Raw genomic sequence first — 17064 nt, 5'->3', positions numbered from 1 at the left:
CGCGGCTATTTGTCCAATAAAAAAATTATTTATTGAGGTATTTTCCACTGCCCTCGGTGAGCGTGTGCAATGAAAACAATTGCTATATAACATTTTACATTGTCTACCTGTTCATTAATAACGCATCGAATTGACGCGTGTAGATATAAGTGACTATAAGAAAGGGTTGCGGTGGCGTCCGGTGTCATATTAGTTCCCACTGAAAAGGTGTAAGACTCGCTAATGATCGGTTGCTGTAAGAAGTCTGTCGTGTTACCTTCAATAAACCTTTTACTCCTTTTAATTCATGTAAGGGTACGTAAAGCTACCTACAAACAACGCTTTCACGGTTTTCGCCCAAACTTTAGCACACTTTTACCTTTGCAACGAGCGAACAGGGATGGAAGGATATCATGAGCGTTTCGTTCATTCACCCTTGCGTCACCCCGCGCATCTTGCGGCTAGTCGGAGAAGCAGCACCATGCACTCCCATGGTGAAGCGGGCGGTACGACTGGCATTGAGAAACGTCAATATAATTTATGGGTCTTGGAGGGTACTGTATTCTACGGGGCTATACGTGAGTGGAAATTTTTATTACTAGGTATGCCGCACATATCTAGAATGGCGACCTTTTTGGCGAAATTTGTAAAAAAAATGGCGACTTTTGCCGACTTTTTTGTCATCGTTTGGCGACATTTACTCGAAAGTCAGTGGCAACCCTTCTCAGCGCGCACCTGGCGCGTGCTCAGTTTAAACCAGAGCTACGCTAGACGCCGGTGGTACAAGGCTCGGCCCTAAGGTGCTTCGTCCCCAAAACTGTCCGTCGGACAGTCCATCCCTCTGTCACATAACACGAATCGTTAATGTAAAATCGCCACGCGCGCTTCTTTTTCTATTGCCATGTAACCGAACCGCTACATGTGTAGCCACTGCGTTGCGCGTGACACGCCGGAATGTCAAACATTCCCGATTAATCTAGATTTTTCGGATAAGCTTCAGCGCACAGTGCGAAAAGTAGAGTTTATTCTGGCACTAACACGGCCACCAACGATAAGGCTGGATTCTTCGATGCCACATGTATAAATGCCGACGCGCCTTAACACTGATCAGAATATCCGACGACCGACGACTGTGTGTGCCGATATCGTTGTCATTCTTTTTCTGGACACAAGTTCGTCCAATAAAGAGTTTGATCTTTACCGGCTGCGATTGCTTTCATCACCATCACAACCACGTTACATATGGTGGAGTAACTGCTTCGTTCATGATCCGGACGGCCCCGTGAAGGGCTGACCCCAGCCCAAGCCGCGAAAAGACGACGCTAAGAACAACTCAGATCGTCGAAGTAGCCGCAAAGAGAAGGGACTACAACCAGAGTACGGGCTCCTTCCCGAAAATGCCAAGCAGCCTAAGACATTGACATCGACCGCAGAGACGATGACAGTCCCTGTGCCGCCTACATCTATTCTTCTCCGACAACCCAGGGAGCCGCCAATCTTCCGTGGATGATCATTCGAAGACCCGGAAAGCTGGCTTGAAGCGTACGACCACGTCGCTGTTTTCAATACCTGGAGCAATGAAGACGAGCTACGGCAATACATGTCTACTTCGCCTTGGACCAGAGGCGTAGCCAGGGGGTGGCACACCGGGCACGTGCACCCCCCTCCCTCGTTTTTTTTTTCTGTCATGGAATAGAGAGCACAAAATAACACTCCACCACATTTGCCTGCCCGGCCTCCACTTCAGATCAAGGACGTGCCCCCACCCCCCTCCCTCCCTGAAGCAAATTTCTGCCTACGCCACTGCCTTGGACGACGCCGCCAGAACATGGTTAGAGAACCAAGCGCCAACCCTGACAACGTTGGACGTTTTTCGCGCCAGGTTCCTGGCCACATTCACAAGCGTCGACCGCAAGGAGAGGGCCGAAGCTCTTCTCGAAATCCGTGTCCAGCTCCCAAAGGAAAACGTGGTGCTCTACACAGAAGAAGTGACTTGCCTATTCCGCCATTCCGACCCCGCCCTGTCCGAGGGGAAAAAAAAGGTTCGCATCGTGATGTGGGGAGTGAAGGAAGAAACTTTCACCGGACTTGTGCGCAACGCGCCTAAGACGGTCTCGGAATTTTTTTCGGAGGCCACAACGATCGAAAATGCGCTAAAAACCCACACCACGCAATACAACCGCCGCATGCCCACGACAACCTACGGGGATGTTCAAGCGATGGGAACCTACGACCTGCGCGATACCACCACAGCGATCGTGCAGGAGGAGCTACTAAATTCTTACCTTTATCGCAGCCTCAGGTGGATTCTATTGCTGATGTCGTGCGCCAGGAAATTCTTCAATCACTGTGTGCTGCTCAGCCAGCAGAGCTGCAGCCGCGAGCTATGAGCTACGCTGCTGCAGCCCACCGTCACTCCTCCGCGCCCACGCCAAGACGCCGCACCGCCGCAGTTCCATCGCCAGACACCGCCGCCGCCACTGACACCATACCGTACACCTGTCAGCCAGCGCTACGCACCTAGGGCGCGCCCCTGACAACCGCCGGTTCTACTACCTCTGCGGGGAAGCCGGTCATACCTACCGTCGTTGCCAATACCGCCAGATGGGACTACGTGGCTTCGCCATCAATGTGCCGCGTCCACAGCAAGGTGAACGACCACACGACATCGCCGACTACCTCGCAGGAGCGCTGTGGACCCCCCGACGACCTTCCCGATTACCGTCTCCAGGTTGCGGAGAAAAAGAAGGGCAGCTAAGGTCCTTCGCCATTCTATGCAACCAATGGACCCCTAGGGCTTCTCTTTGCCGCTTTCACTGCTGAGAGCGATGTTGCAGGGTAGGCTGCCGGCTGCGGCGACAGCATTCGATGGCGAACGTTAAAGAGCTTCAAGCTTTCCACATAGGCAACTCTCGTAGAGCGTAAGGTTACTTCCTTCACTCAATCCAACCAGTGAGCGAGTCACCACTCTACTAGGCACTGGTGATTACAGTCTAACTCGTTCGGTCAACCTCCAGCCAATCTCACATGTCGAGGCGCGATATTGTAACGCAAAACGTGATCTCTAATCCAGTGCTTTCAATCGCTAAGCTACTGCGTGCGACAACCATAGATCTTCATGTGACCCTGTTCTGGAAACATTTCGCGCTAATCATTTGTTTCTGCCTCTTCGTCTGACATTTTGACGCCTCTGTGTGCGCATGGACTTGAAAAGGAAGCGACGAAGTATCCTCGGCAGCGCTGGCCGCCGAGAAGGCGACGATACGCCAATCCCCGCGAAGGGTGGTCGCTGCTGGTTCCTCATCTCCTGCTGGATCCCCCGCCCACCACGGGCTCCGTTCCAAGAGAGCCAAGGCCGACGGGGCCAGGAAATCGCTGCGGCGACGAGGCAGGAAAAGGAAGCACAGGGGCAACGTAAGTGTATGCGTCTTCCACTGCTTCTTATGTAAAGGGCGCCTAAACCACGTCCGATATTTTTTTAACATTTAACATTTCAAGTAGACGAGCGCATCGAGTTCAGAGTGCCGTCACGATCAGCATTGGCCAGCGCGGCAGCGCTACGCGCCGCGGACGCGCCACACACGCAAAAAAAAAAAAAAAAAAAAAAAATATATATATATATATATATATATATCGCAGGTTCGGTCCCTGCCCGCGGCAAGCTATCTTTTCGTCCACTTTTCTTTCTTCCCATTTACCTTACATTTACAACTAAAAACATCCCCTATACTTTCCTTGGCATTATTGTCTCTTAGTTCTCATTAATATTGTGTATAACAAAGAAAACGAGCCCTTAAGATTAACACTTCTTTCCTTCATATATATATATATATATATATATATATATATATATATATATATATATATATATATATATATATATATATATATCCCGTGCTCCTATCTGGGCCCTTCGGTATCCCCAGAGTTGGTGGTGACCAGGGGCGTAGCCAAGGGGGGGTTGGGGGGGTTCAAACCCCCCCCCCGAAATTTTTCAGTTTTGCTTGCGTATATATGCACGCACACATACAAACGCACGCACGAACATACATAAAGTATGGTTGAACCCCCCCCCCCCCCCCCCGAAAAAAATTTCTGGCTACGCCCCTGGTGGTGACGTCACAAGTAGATTCTGGTCATGTCATGAACAGAAAGAACCTGTTTGTCTGCCTGCAGGTATGCGCGCTCCCTCCTTTTCCTCGTCACACGGCGACAAGGAACACTCGGCCAGGAGGAGAGACGAGCCAATGAACGGAGCATAGCGAAGGAAAAAGCGAAATGAGCGAGGCCCACTTTTGGACCATCAAACGCGTGTAACTGCGCTATTATGGCACCATTTCGAAAAATTCTCGCGGCCACGTGTTCGTTGTGGACTCGTTAGTGACGCAGAACTGTCGATGGTACTATCGATTCTATCGATATCTGAGTAACTGTCGAACTATCGATGGTGTGAAAAAACTATCGATAGTATACAATCAACCACGCGAACTCATTCAAGCATAAACTAGGTTCCCCGAGTTCGTGGTATATAGTTGAGCAGGAGGAGCAGGTTGAAGGGCAAGGAGGTTGACAAGTTTGTGTTTTTTTACCTGAATGCTTGGCTGCATATGATAGTTAGCTTAAAACTGTTCAGCTGTAGCGGAAGGGACGCCGTTACATGTGGCGGAACTACGCGGCTTTAAATTTATATTGCTTTTTATGATTTCAAAATAAAAAAAAATAATAAGAGCTAAGTTTGTTAATTGTAAGGTGTAACTGGTTGCTATTGAATATGAATTTAGTGATCGACATATTCCGCCATTTTCACTCCGCAAATAATTAATTTCTCTCGCCAAAAATTGCTCATCAATTGAGCGAACGGAGTATTGCTGATAGTACTGATAGTAAGCTATCGCAAATGTTTTGGCAATATCGCCGGCCGGCAACCGAATCGTTACGCACAGCACTATCGATAGTACACTCTTAGAAAAAAAAAAGGCAGACACATTCACTAACAAAATACTAATAGTAAGACGCAGGTTAGTGAAATTCACTACCTTGTCAGTAAATGAATTGCAGTAACTCGAATGGTTAGTCTGTTACTAAATTGTTAGTAACCACACCAGCAACTTAGTTACCGTACTAACTCTAGCGGACTGCAATTAGCCAAGTAGAGGTTTACGCCTATTTCTTATATATGTGCGTTTGCAATGTCATATCACGTTGATTGTACCGCGAAAGCATGTATAAGGTGAAATAAAAAAATGGCACGGCTTGTTGCACCAATTAACAACCGCTAATTTATTTAATTATTTACCACGGTAAGTATGTGTTGTGACCTCAGCAGACGTGGCGTTACACCTAGGCTTGCACAGTAGCAAGGGTTTATTAACAGAAACAGGTCGAAAGAAGGAGTCACTGTGAACATAAGTTGGCTGCCTTTTATAAGCGCAGTAATCGCGATAGTGATGACGTCTGTACAGTCACACACGCGCGCACTTTCCACCGCACCACGCTGCCCTCACACACGCGCACTGACGCATGCGCACTGACACAACAGTATGCATCATAACAGCGTAGATTGAGGCATGAACGGATTGTAAGCGAGAACACACACAAGCACACACAGAATACCAAGGCTTCTACGCACGCGCCATCTACTCTAATAGCAACTTGACGGCTATTTATGTACATACCTACTTTGGAATAGCACACATTGTACCGGTTAGCAGTGATAGAATTTAGAAAGATAAACGATTATTTTTTACCCAGTGTATTGCATCCTAGTCCTAGTACATATGTATGCCATCACGTATCACGATACGATTATTCCAACATAATCTTGAAAATTGAAGTTTTGCCTAAATTTTCCATAAAACTGTCACAATTACGGCATAATAAACTACGGCATCTACGAAGCATCTGGCAACACAGGCATTTCAGTAGTATACTTAAGGACACTAAGAAAGGCTCCCCGGTTAAATTTACCAGCTTTACTAGCTACTGGGTAGTAAAGGGATGTCGCGAAGGTTGCAAAATACGCTCGGTACTAGTAAATGCATGCATGTACTAACTGTTTACTAACTTGTTTCTAAGAGTGCATTAAGGCTAGTAATATTACCGATGGTACTATCGATTGCACTATCGATAGTTTGTTTACACTATCGATAGTTTCAAATAAACTATCGATGCTATCGATAGTCAATTTACCGATAGTTCTGCATCACTATAGGACTCGTGCACAAATGCAACACCCCAACTAAATTTCGACCTCTGGGCGGTTTAGGGGCCCTTTAAGGAAGTTTTCTTTGTGGCGTATTAAATTCTACTGGCGTAGCGCATACTACACAGGACAAAAAAGCAACCCAGAAACACCCCACGCAGCGTTGCCTTTCAAGAACAGGTTTACTTTCATGATCAGTAGTGCGTGTATATATATAGTCTTCACTAAGTGTCTGACTAGACGCATGCTCAGAGCTTGTAGACTAAGTAAAAAATCTTGACAGCACAAGACCACGTGGTACATCCTGAGATATGCATTTTTGGCTTCTTCAAAATCTATACTTTGTTCATGATGACATAGAAGGGTTGCCGATGCATGCGTCACTATAAATAGCTATATATTAATAACTGTTGGGGTTTAACGTCCCAAAACCACGATATGATTATGAGGAACGCCGCACTGGAGGGCTCCGGAAATGTCGACCACCTGGGGTTCTTTAACGTGCACGTAAATCTAAATACACGGGTCTCAAGCATTTTCGCCTCCATCGAGAATTCGGCCGCCGCCAATGGCTATATATAGTGCTCAAATGTAAATTTATTGTGCTCAAACGTAAAAGTGAATCAAATGCTAATGTCAACTGAAGGTGAATTAAACGTGAATAAGTACCTCCTCGATCAACACTCAGCATGCAGAAACAGTAGTGACATCTAGGCGACCGAAACAGAAGAAGTAATATAATAATAATATACAAAATAATATCTGGGGTTTAACGTCCCAAAACCACCATATAATTATGAGAGACGCTGTAGTAGAGGGCTCCGGAAATTTCGACTACCTGGGGTTCTTTAACGTGCACCTAAATCTAAGTACACGGGCCTCAAACATTTTCGCCTCCATCGAAAATGCAGCCGCCGCATTCGATCCCGCGACCTTCGAGTCAGCAGTCGAGCGCCATAACCACTACAGACCACGGTGGCGGGGCCAGAACAAGTAATAGGGAGTGGTAATGCAACCGACTGAGCATTCGTCAAAGTAATTTACGAAGTGTCTCGTGAGTGCATATGTTTTCGCCCGAGCTCTCCTTAGCGTTAGCTAAAGGGATCGTGAACTTTAAATTTTGTCACGGCAAAACGCCTGGAGATGCGAAGAAAATACACAGTGAGCTTCTCCACAGACTAAGTAGTACTGTGGAAGTCAAGCTTCGGGTTTATGGAAGCGTTTCTGCTAGTGTGCTGTTTTTAGAGCGATAGCTCAACTGCCTTCAGATGGAAACTGACAAAAAAAAAACAAAAACAAACATGGCTGACCCCTCTGTCATAGGAATCGGTATAACACGAAAGTGAAACGTGTTTTCACAGACGTAGTTGAGCGTTTGTAGGGCATTCTTTCTTCCAAAAGGCGAAGGAATGAATGCTATAGCAACAAATTGTAATGTCACGCGAAGAACGGCAAGCAGCTCGAAACTTGCAACGCACTGCTCAAGCAGAAAGGACGCACGGATCGAACATACACAGGATGAGCGCGAACTGTCACAGTTGTAACTTATTTTTGTGTGAGCAGCGCGCTCCTTTCGCAAAAGCGGCCGCTGCAGTGAGCGAAGTGACCTTCGTGCTCTCAACGCAAACTTGCGGTGAGAGCACAAGACGTACAAACCACCGTCATCACGAGATATGCGCGCGCACGAGCGACCACGCCATGTAGAGGCGCGCACTCATCGCCACGCGTGGGGCGGCGATCTTTAAAAGCGCGCTCTTCGAGCCCTTCGCGCCATCTCGCTAGTGATAACGAAAACACGCTGATGTATCGCTGATCTCTGATTACCGCCAGCGGCAAATGGTGTATATAAATAGCTCGCCGTTAGCGTGGCGAAGAACGTGCCGTGTGTGGCCTAATCGTCTCGCGCCGCGCGCTGCGGAGCGAGGGACCGTAAGTTCGACTCCCAGTGACGGAACTTTTTCTTGTAGTTTTTTCTTTGCCATTTGTTAATCTTTATATTTTACAACGTCATATCCGTGACGGAAATACGTCAGTGGAGCCGTGGTGAACCCCGGCATAAAACACTTTCGTGTTAAAAACCGCCTGGTTCCACGAATCTGGCCTTCAAGCTCATGCCATGGCCAACGTCGCCGAAAGAGCTTCAACGAAAAACTAGTGTGGCGCGTTCGCGAAAATGAAGAGTGGCCCAAGGTCTGTCCTTCGTTCTGCCACCGCTAGAGGCGCTGTCTGAATTCAAGTTCACTGCGCGTTCGAGCCAAGAGTGCCGACGGCGCTTAGCAGGCCTGTGTGTTGTTTTGTCACATTGGCTCCCTTGTCGCTTTACCGCTTGACCCGGAATTGCTATGCTTGAAGGGATATCCTACGGCAGCTACAAAGTTTGAGCTACCAGTCAGGCTAAATGATATTACAGTGATGAGAAAAAAGTCGTACAGTGTGTCACGGGAGAAGAATGCGTGGCCCCAGAACGAGCTTCAAAAGATGTTGGATGCACAGAGCATTCGTACATCCACGCCTACATTCGCGTCGGCCATTACTATTGCACCTAAGGAAGATGGACTACAGGCAAATAAATAAGCAGACAGAGCTTTTTCCCTTTTCCTATGCCACGCACAGACTTTCATAGATGAGATAGTTGGCTGAAGGTTGTTTTCGCGCACTGAATTATGCAAAGGATTTTGGCAAGTTCCGCTTTCTGAAAAACACAAGAAATATTCTGCCTTCATAACGTCCTTTGACATCTATGAGTATAATCGACTCCCATTTGGATGGAAAAACTCACCCGCTTGGTTCCAGAAGATGATGACGTTTTGCGGCCGTTTCTTGAGAAGTTTTGTAACGTCTACATCGACAATGGAACAGTTTACTCTTGCAACGAGGACGAACACTCAAACTATCTTGCTAGTGTACTTCAAGCACTGTGTGATGCGGAGCTCAAGATTAATTACTAGAAGAATGAATTTTTTCAAAGAAAAGTTGTGCTTCTGGATAGAGTGTCTGATGGCCAAACCAAGGCAACAAAACAGGAATCGGTCGAACGAATCGCAAAAATGCAGAAGCCGTATGACATATACACTCTTTGCGGGTATTTCTGGGTCTTGCTGGGCATTTTCGGTCATTCATTAGAGATTACGCAACGAAAACAAAGTGCCTCACACAAATGATTAAATAAATTTGTGCCATTTCAGTGAACAGCACAGTGCAATTCCGCCTTGTGAGCATCATTTCGTCTGATCCGATTCTGACTCTTCCAGACTTCAAGTTGCACCTCGAGCTGAACACGACGCTCCTTATAATGGCACAGGTGCAGTGTAGAGCTGTGCACGGGCCGTATTTCCGATCCCGAGCCCGGCCCGGGCCCGCTGACTTTGTCGAAGGCCCGCCCGAGCCCGACGGCAAAGGGCTGCGAGCCCGCCCGGCCCGGCCCGACGTACGAAAACACAATCCCGGGCCCGGCCCGGCCCGGCCCGGCTTCTTGAGCGAGATTTGAACGAGCAGGTAATGCATTTCTATATCGAGCGATTTTTTCCCAGAATGAAGGCAATTTTTTTTTATTGTCCTTTTTACCGGGCTTGGCTGGCAGAGGAAAATTGGCCGCGTTCTGCGTGCTTCGCTGCAAATGTCGTGTAAAGACGATAGAAGAGGCGCTGTGTGAGATATGGACGCCATCTGGCAATACGTCGGGAAACATGAGTGCTGTGTTGCGTGCTGGTAGTCCCGGCGCAGCAGCAGGCGAAGACCGGCGGTGACCAACGCGACCGGCGGGGACGCCAGCCAGCCCGAAAACGCGGTTTGGCGGGAAGCGCTGAAGCAGAGAAACGTCCGCACTCAACGAGTACTCTCCACACACTCTTTTATTTACACGTCGCCTGGGTAAAACAGGAGGAACGCCAGAGCGGCGCCCACAACCGGCAGCCTGAAGGCCGCCCACAACGCTGCTTTTTCATTTTTTAAATATTTTTTTTCACCTTCTTGGCCTTCTCAAAACTAAAGTTTTTCAACACCAACCCATGGCATTCGTACAGTGCAATACAGAACCGAAACCGAAACACAACCATGAGCTCGTGCGAAGGGCACGGAGGAAGGCAAATTTCAGCGCAGTCGCATTTTCAGCTTTGTTGAAACAGCGCTCACTAGACGACGACGAAGTAAAAGAAGGCACAGGACAGGCAGCGCCTGTCCTGTGCCTTCTTTTACTTCGTCGTCGTCTAGTGAGCGCTGTTTCAACAAAGATGAACGCATACCAACTCGCTCAAGCTTCCATTCTTATGCATTTTCAGCGCAGCTTAAGAAACTAGGGTCCTTAAAATTACGTATGTATGCATTTTCTATTAAAGGAACACGCCACCTAATACTTACCTAGTGATGTTGCACCTCAGATATGCATGACATTTACTTTTTGATCGACAACGTTCACAAGTATGAACAGCCGTACCAGTTCAAGACGGCTGGCCCTTGGGCAAGTGGTTCAACTTTGGCCGAGTGGCTGAATCGAGGGACGTGCCGACAAACAGAAAGACAGACAGAAAGACAGACAGACCAAAATTTCTGCGTTTAAGTTCCCCAAGAAAGACTAACGGAACACGAGACAGCCGGCGAGTCACATCCGCTCTTCTTGGGTGCTACCAGAGTTCGCGTAGAGTACGAGTAAAGGCCAAACCCCATATGCGCCAAAATGCACGCGACAGCGACGATCGACGAAACGGGCCGTTCGCGCGATGTATCGCGTGCTCGAAATCGCGCGATCGCTCGGTTTTTTCACATTTGGAAACCATCGCTCATCACCCGGAAGTCACAAAACACCCGAACCGGATGTACATCAGCGACGTACTAAGCAATGTACTAAGCACATCAGCTGTACACCAGCAAATAACGTAATAATTATCCAAGTGCATATAAAAAGTACTGCGAGACAACGGTAAACGTTTTACGTACCAACATGCAACAAATATTTTATTTGCATTGCATACCTGCGACAGCGCGGCACTTTTGCTATACAAGTAGACGACCTCATGCCAGCAACAACGGAGTTCGCTCGCCAAAGCTGTCACGAGTATGGGGTATGCCCATGCAAGCGTCAGCTTGCACGAAGGCGATCTACATCGGGTCGCTCGTCGCTGTCGCGTGCATTTTCACTCATATCGGATTTGGCCTTAAATCTATCGCGAACAGTCGGGTGGCGCCGTCACTAGCTCAGGTGGTGTTACATCTCTGTTCGTCGGAGTGCAACAGAGGCAATGCTTTACCTGCTCCCCTTTTGTTTAAAGCAGCGAATGGAAAGGAAAAGCGGTAAAAGGCGGTCGCGAAAGAGGCGCTGTATGCGTGCTGGAAAACAATTCCCGCTCATTCTCTATATTTCGGGCTTGAGTCGGGCTTTGCGCCGGGCCCGAGCCCGGCCTGATAAAACTCCAAGTAGCCCGAGCCCGGCCCGGGCCCGAGGTGAAAATACGTCGGCCCGCCCGAGCCCGGCCCGCGGGCCGGGTCGGGCTTTCGGGCTATCCGGAGCCCGTGCACACCTCTAGTGCAGTGTTTACCAAAGAGACACAGACTCCACGCAGCCGGCAAAGAGAGTCATCGGGTACTATTCGCATACCTTCTCAGAAGCAGAACTTAATTACACGACTACAGAGAAAGAAGCTTTGGCAGTCCTAATGGCCGCACCCTATTTTAGACCTTACCTGGATGGGAGCAGCTTCACGGTCTTCACTGGTCACCGAGCCTTAACTTATATCCTTAACCTCACAGAGCCAAGAGGAAAAAATCGCTAGGTGGGTGGGTGAGAGAACTCCAGCAGTCTGCGTTCGGGGTCCATCGCAGGGAACACCTCAAGGATTCAGATGTACTTTCGAGACTTGCGGTAATTCCTGATAAAGAAAATATCAGCGCAACTCTGCAGTGGGAGATAACTGAATAACTCGAGTTCCACGACAAAGTTCGCAGTCCCAGAAACAATGGTGCCTCGAATCTTTGAACCTTTTCACGGCTCCCCGCACTCAGGCGGACACGACGGTTTTTGGAGGACTTATCGCAGGATTCATCAGCGTTTCCGGTGGAAACGCATGAAAGATGACGTCCAGCGGTATGCTCAGTCTTGTCATAAATGTAAAGTTCACAAGGCCAAGTACCTTTTAACTCAACACTCCGACATACCGTTTGAAGTTGTCCAGGTGGCTTTCGCAGAGCTCAAGAAAAAGGCTACAGGAATAAGAAAAACACCGTCTTTCCTAGCGGCAATAGATGTGCGCACAAGAACAGCGGCTGTACGGCCGGGAAGAGAAGACGCAAAGAGCGTGACTGCCCTTTTGAACCGAGAGATGTTTGAGAATGCCAAGGTAGTGATATCAGACAATGAACCAGCATTTGTAAGCCTGTGTTTGCAAGAGTGGGCGGAGGAACGAGAAGTTATTTTGCGACACTGCGTGCCCTACCATCCTGCAGGAAATGGTAGAGAATCATACGAGATTTCGAGCAGTTTATTTCCATCTACCCAAGTTTTAAAGGCGAATGGAAGTGCTGCTTGGAGGCAGCTGTTGCTCATCGCAATCGGTCGCACACGCGAGCATTGGCTTCGCGAGCACATGCGAGCATTTTGCGGCGTTCGGAAATGCACCAGTGCTTCCTGCTGATCAACAGCTTCGTATTGTTGACCGCCTGAAATTGTGCGAAAAGCGAAAAACCTCGTAAGTATACCAGCGATACCGCGAAGATATGAAGAGACACGTCGACCGCCGCCACAACACGCGGATACCCATATACAGATGAACGATATGATACTCGTCAGAAAAGGCCTTCCCTGTACGAAACAGGTGTATGTGGGGCCGTGTTGCGTGGTGCAGACTGCAGTGCAGCAGGGCGTTCTTAAAGGGGTACCGACACCTTTTTTCTAAGGCGAGCTTACTCTGCTATACAAATCTCCTGTATGCAGAGATGGCTCTGAGCAAGTGTGAAACTCAGAAAATGCTGATAAGATATTTTAATTTGATATTAAAGCCAATTTTTCCCTGGAGCACCTACTGACGTCGACACTAGCTTGACGTCAGGTTACAGTACAAATTCTGGTGACTTCACGCAGCAGTCTGGCTAGTTGTGATGACGTTCAGTACCAAAACTTCCAAGATGGCCGCTTGTGCGTCACCAACGGAGCCACAGTGTGGAGCGGCCGTGGAAACGTCACTATATATTGTGCGAGCACGTAACGAGAAGCTCATACCATGTTGTGACGTCAGCGTACAGTAAGAACCGAAACTAGCTTTTAAAAACCTACTGTAATTACTTTTTTAGGGCACACTCGCGCTAAGCACTACCTTTTCTAGGCTCTTGAGGGCTTGACCCTTCATTTGACAAAAGAAAAAACAACTGAAAATATTCGTGTCAGTACTCCTTTAAAGGTGCCATGACACGGTCGCTCAAAGATTTGTGGTTTTCAGCGAAGACTAGAAGTAGAGGTTTAACAATACTTTACGTATCATTTGGGCTAGTTGGGGCATCGTTACTTGAAATACGTGGCGCAAGGTTGCAACTGCGAAGAAACAAGAAGAGACAGAAAGAACGCCAACCAATAAACCTAGCACGGCAAGAAGCAGAAGCGATCAAGCGCACGTCGTCTTCTGCTTCTTGCCGTGCTAGGTTTATTGGTTGGCGTTCTTTCTGTCTCTTCTTGTTTCTTCGCAGTTGCAACCTTGCGCCACGTATTTCAGGTAGAAGTAGAGAGTCTATTATGCCTATACAGATTTCAAAAGTGGGCCGTGAAAGAATATTTCAGTGCAAAACAATCCCTAGAAGTCACCGGCTGTAAACACCGCTCACCGCCGGCGACCGCCATTTTGCCATGGTGCGTGTGACCTCATGTGCAGCACGGAACGGAGCCGTCGCCTTCTACCAATGTTTCAGCCGCTGCAAATCGTTCAATTTCGGTGCCAAGCTGAAGAAAGGTAAAATATCTCGATATCACGTGCATCTGACCACGGAACAATATCGTTCGCCGCAATGCAGACGCTTGCACAGCTAGCTGCTTGTTACGTCACGGCTCGCGAGTGCGCCAGTGTTGCCTGACTCTCGGGCCGCTCGCGTGTTTATAAATATATTCGATTATAAATTAAGTGCTCTATCAAATGCGCTAAAAATTCGCCAGCTTGTTTGTGAATGCGCAAGGATTAATCCACATAACACAGATTATGATAAAAAATTGGTTGTCATGGCCCCTTTAAGAGGCTTGGTTCCAGCACACTCCAGCGCAACTCCAGCACACCGTAAACGATGACGGTGTGCTGGAGTTTGCGACCATTGGAAACGTCATTGTGTATCATCTCAGGAAGGATGAGTCTTCGAAGAGGGGGAGTGTGCGTGGACATTGTGAGGAAGTTAGAGAGGGTCTGAGGGAAGACGATGAAGATGATGGTGTTCGGAATAAAGAAGATGGCTGACACTACAGCCTAGCCCAACTGTGTATTATTACAATAGACAACCAGGAAGTCTTAAGAGCTGCTTTTGAAAACACTCACAAGTGGTTTGAAGCGTCCTTATTTTGTCTTCTATTCCAGACGGCGGATGCTGCATCTTCTGAACCGACCCCCGTCGGACCGCGAGGAGCGCTGCCCTCCGTGGTGATCTGTTTGATGGTCGTGCTGCTAAGCGCTGCGTTGGTGGCCTACATTCGATCAGCGCTTCTGCCCTCGCACCACGAGCGGGACAATCTCATGTGTCGCAGCCGTGAGTGCCTCGACCACTGGCAGCTTGTTCTGACGAAGGTCAACTGGAGCGTGAATCCGTGCAGCGACTTCGAATCGTTCGTTTGCTCGAAATGGAAGCCGTCCGCGGACGGCTACGTGTACGGCGCGGCACTGGCCAGTCACGCTATTATAGCGTGGTTCAACGGATTCCACAGTTTGATTACCAGAGGAGTCTATCGCTTCACCACAGTTAGAAAGGCGCGCGGCATGTTCGAAGTCTGCCTGACAAACAACGGCGCTAACGGATCTTCCGTAGCTTTGCTTAAGCAGTTCATGTGGGATCGGAAGATACCTTGGCCGAACGATCCTCTGCCCAGCGCTAGTCCATTAGGCGTACTCGTAGACCTGGCGTACAGCTGGGACATTCACCTCTGGTTTCGGCTGAAGCCGCTGAGGATGCAAAAGTCTCACATTCTGCTCTTCAGAACGTCGGACTTTGTCCCTCTGTGGAATGCCTATAAAGAAGAAAACATTAGAGTAGAAAGCGTTCAGGTTTACTGGAACAAATTTCAGGACATATTCGCGACGGACGAGCCCCGTCGTAGCGATGTCGAAATAGAGGCAGTAGACTCAGTGGAAAAAGGTGTACTTGCCCAGCTTCAGCAGCTTCTTGAGGCAGAAAGCGTCGCACCAGGCGAGTTCTTACTGACAGATATATCAAATGTCACAACCAGCATTTCAACGGCGCAATGGTTGAAAGAACTGAACACGAACGCCCCGGTAGACGGAGGTTACGGTCTGTCAGACCTCATCGTGACAAGCGACGTAGCGCTCCTGGAAACTATAGACAGGCTGTTCTTGAAGTATGACCGGCGTTCCCTGTTGCTCCATTTGTCGTGGTTCTTCATTCAAGTTTTCTTCCCACTTGAAGACCTTACCACGAGCTCGGAAGAGACTTGGCTGTCCGACATAAGACGCCGACGACTGTGCGCTATAAAGGTCGAGGATTCGTACGGGTTGCTGGTGAGGTCGCTCGTCGTGGTTTCCCATTTCACTTCCGAGTCTAGAGCTGCAATAAGCGGATATCTAGACCTCGTGAGGCAGATAGCCCGTTACAAAATCTCAGCTCTCTCTTGGTTCGCGGACGACTCGTTCAGGCGCACCGCGTCCTTGAAGCTCCAGAATGCCAGGACGGTTTTATGGCCGCCCGAAGAACTGCTGACGGAGGAAGGCCTGTCCGCCATGTACACTAATTTTTCGTCCAACGAGACCTCGCTGGTCGGGTACTGGATCGAGGCCATGAAAGCGACACACGCACTACGAAGCCAGTCCAAGTACGTAGACGTGCTGGACATTCCGATCACCTACATGCAGCCCCTGTTCGGTTACGACTATGTTTTCAATAAGGTACTCATATCTGCCGCAGCCCTGAGTCTACCGGCCTACTCAGGGCGGGGAACTAGAGCAATGGTGTACGGTGGGCTAGGTTTCTCTTATGCGCTACAGTTGGTCAAGGCTTTCGATCAAGGAGGCCTCAAAGTAAACGCAGATGGACGTGTCGGCGTCAACTCTTGGGCCCCAGAGGAATGGCTGGAAGCACTCGCCAAAAGGTCGGCAGAGTGTTCGGGATCAGCTGCCAACAGAAGTCTCTTCCCCGAAGTTCCGGCTCTGGAGCTGGCGCACGCCGCTTACGAAGCTTCGCCCGGCAGCCTATCTCAAGGTGGTCGCATCACCAAGGTGTTCACCGAAGACCAGGTGTTCTTTATCACAGCCTGCTTCAGCCTCTGCAGCCTTCCACCTATGCTCGACTCGCTCAGAGGCGAGTGCAACAAGGCCGTTGCCAACTTTGCCGAATTCAGCCGGGCCTTCAACTGCGGCCTCCGCGATCCTATGAATCCCGAGACGAGGTGCTCTTTCTTCGCATAACCACGTTTCCTCCGTTCCCTTCTTTGCATGTATTACAACTAGAGGACACCGTCTCCCTCCAGCTTAACAGTAACATTCGCAGTCTCCTTTACAAGGCTCCGCTATGGACACGCTATATGATTTGTTGAAACCTGTCTTATACGACGTAGTTATGCTTGAACGTGGTTCACGAGAGCTCAGTGAACGTATACAATAAACCATATTGGGCAAAAAGGGCTGGGCTTCGGTTGACTGCACATCGTCTTTTTTCGTAGCAATATTCGTCCGTGCGTGGGACGAAGTAGATTGCTC

At 48.9% G+C, this 17064-nt stretch overlaps 1 protein-coding gene across 1 annotated transcript; it reads left to right on the top strand.

The window, feature by feature from the left end:
- The first annotated feature begins 2583 nt into the window (after positions 1–2583).
- Positions 2584–16773, top strand: LOC119389545 (endothelin-converting enzyme-like 1). The gene is made up of 3 exons (XM_049415522.1): positions 2584–2629; positions 3194–3393; positions 14719–16773. The coding sequence occupies exons 1-3, from the start codon at positions 2584–2586 to the stop codon at positions 16771–16773; spliced, it is 2301 nt and encodes a 766-aa protein (XP_049271479.1).
- The last annotated feature ends 291 nt before the right edge of the window (positions 16774–17064 follow it).

Source organism: Rhipicephalus sanguineus, chromosome 1, assembly GCF_013339695.2.
Source record: "Rhipicephalus sanguineus isolate Rsan-2018 chromosome 1, BIME_Rsan_1.4, whole genome shotgun sequence".
In the NCBI taxonomy this organism is placed as follows: domain Eukaryota; kingdom Metazoa; phylum Arthropoda; class Arachnida; order Ixodida; family Ixodidae; genus Rhipicephalus; species Rhipicephalus sanguineus.
The sequence above is the reverse complement of the archived record's forward strand: the minus strand, read 5'-3'. Positions and strand labels throughout refer to the sequence as shown.

What these genes read in the sequence shown, in the direction of transcription:
- LOC119389545 (XM_049415522.1), top strand. Translation starts at nt 2,584, where the DNA reads ATGGGACTACGTGGCTTCGCCATCAATGTGCCGCGTCCACAGCAAG. An exon ending in TGTGCCGCGTCCACAGCAAG is followed by an intron (nt 2,630 to 3,193) that starts GTGAACGACCAC and finishes GGACTTGAAAAG; the next exon opens with GAAGCGACGAAGTATCCTCG. An exon ending in AAAGGAAGCACAGGGGCAAC is followed by an intron (nt 3,394 to 14,718) that starts GTAAGTGTATGC and finishes CTTCTATTCCAG; the next exon opens with ACGGCGGATGCTGCATCTTC.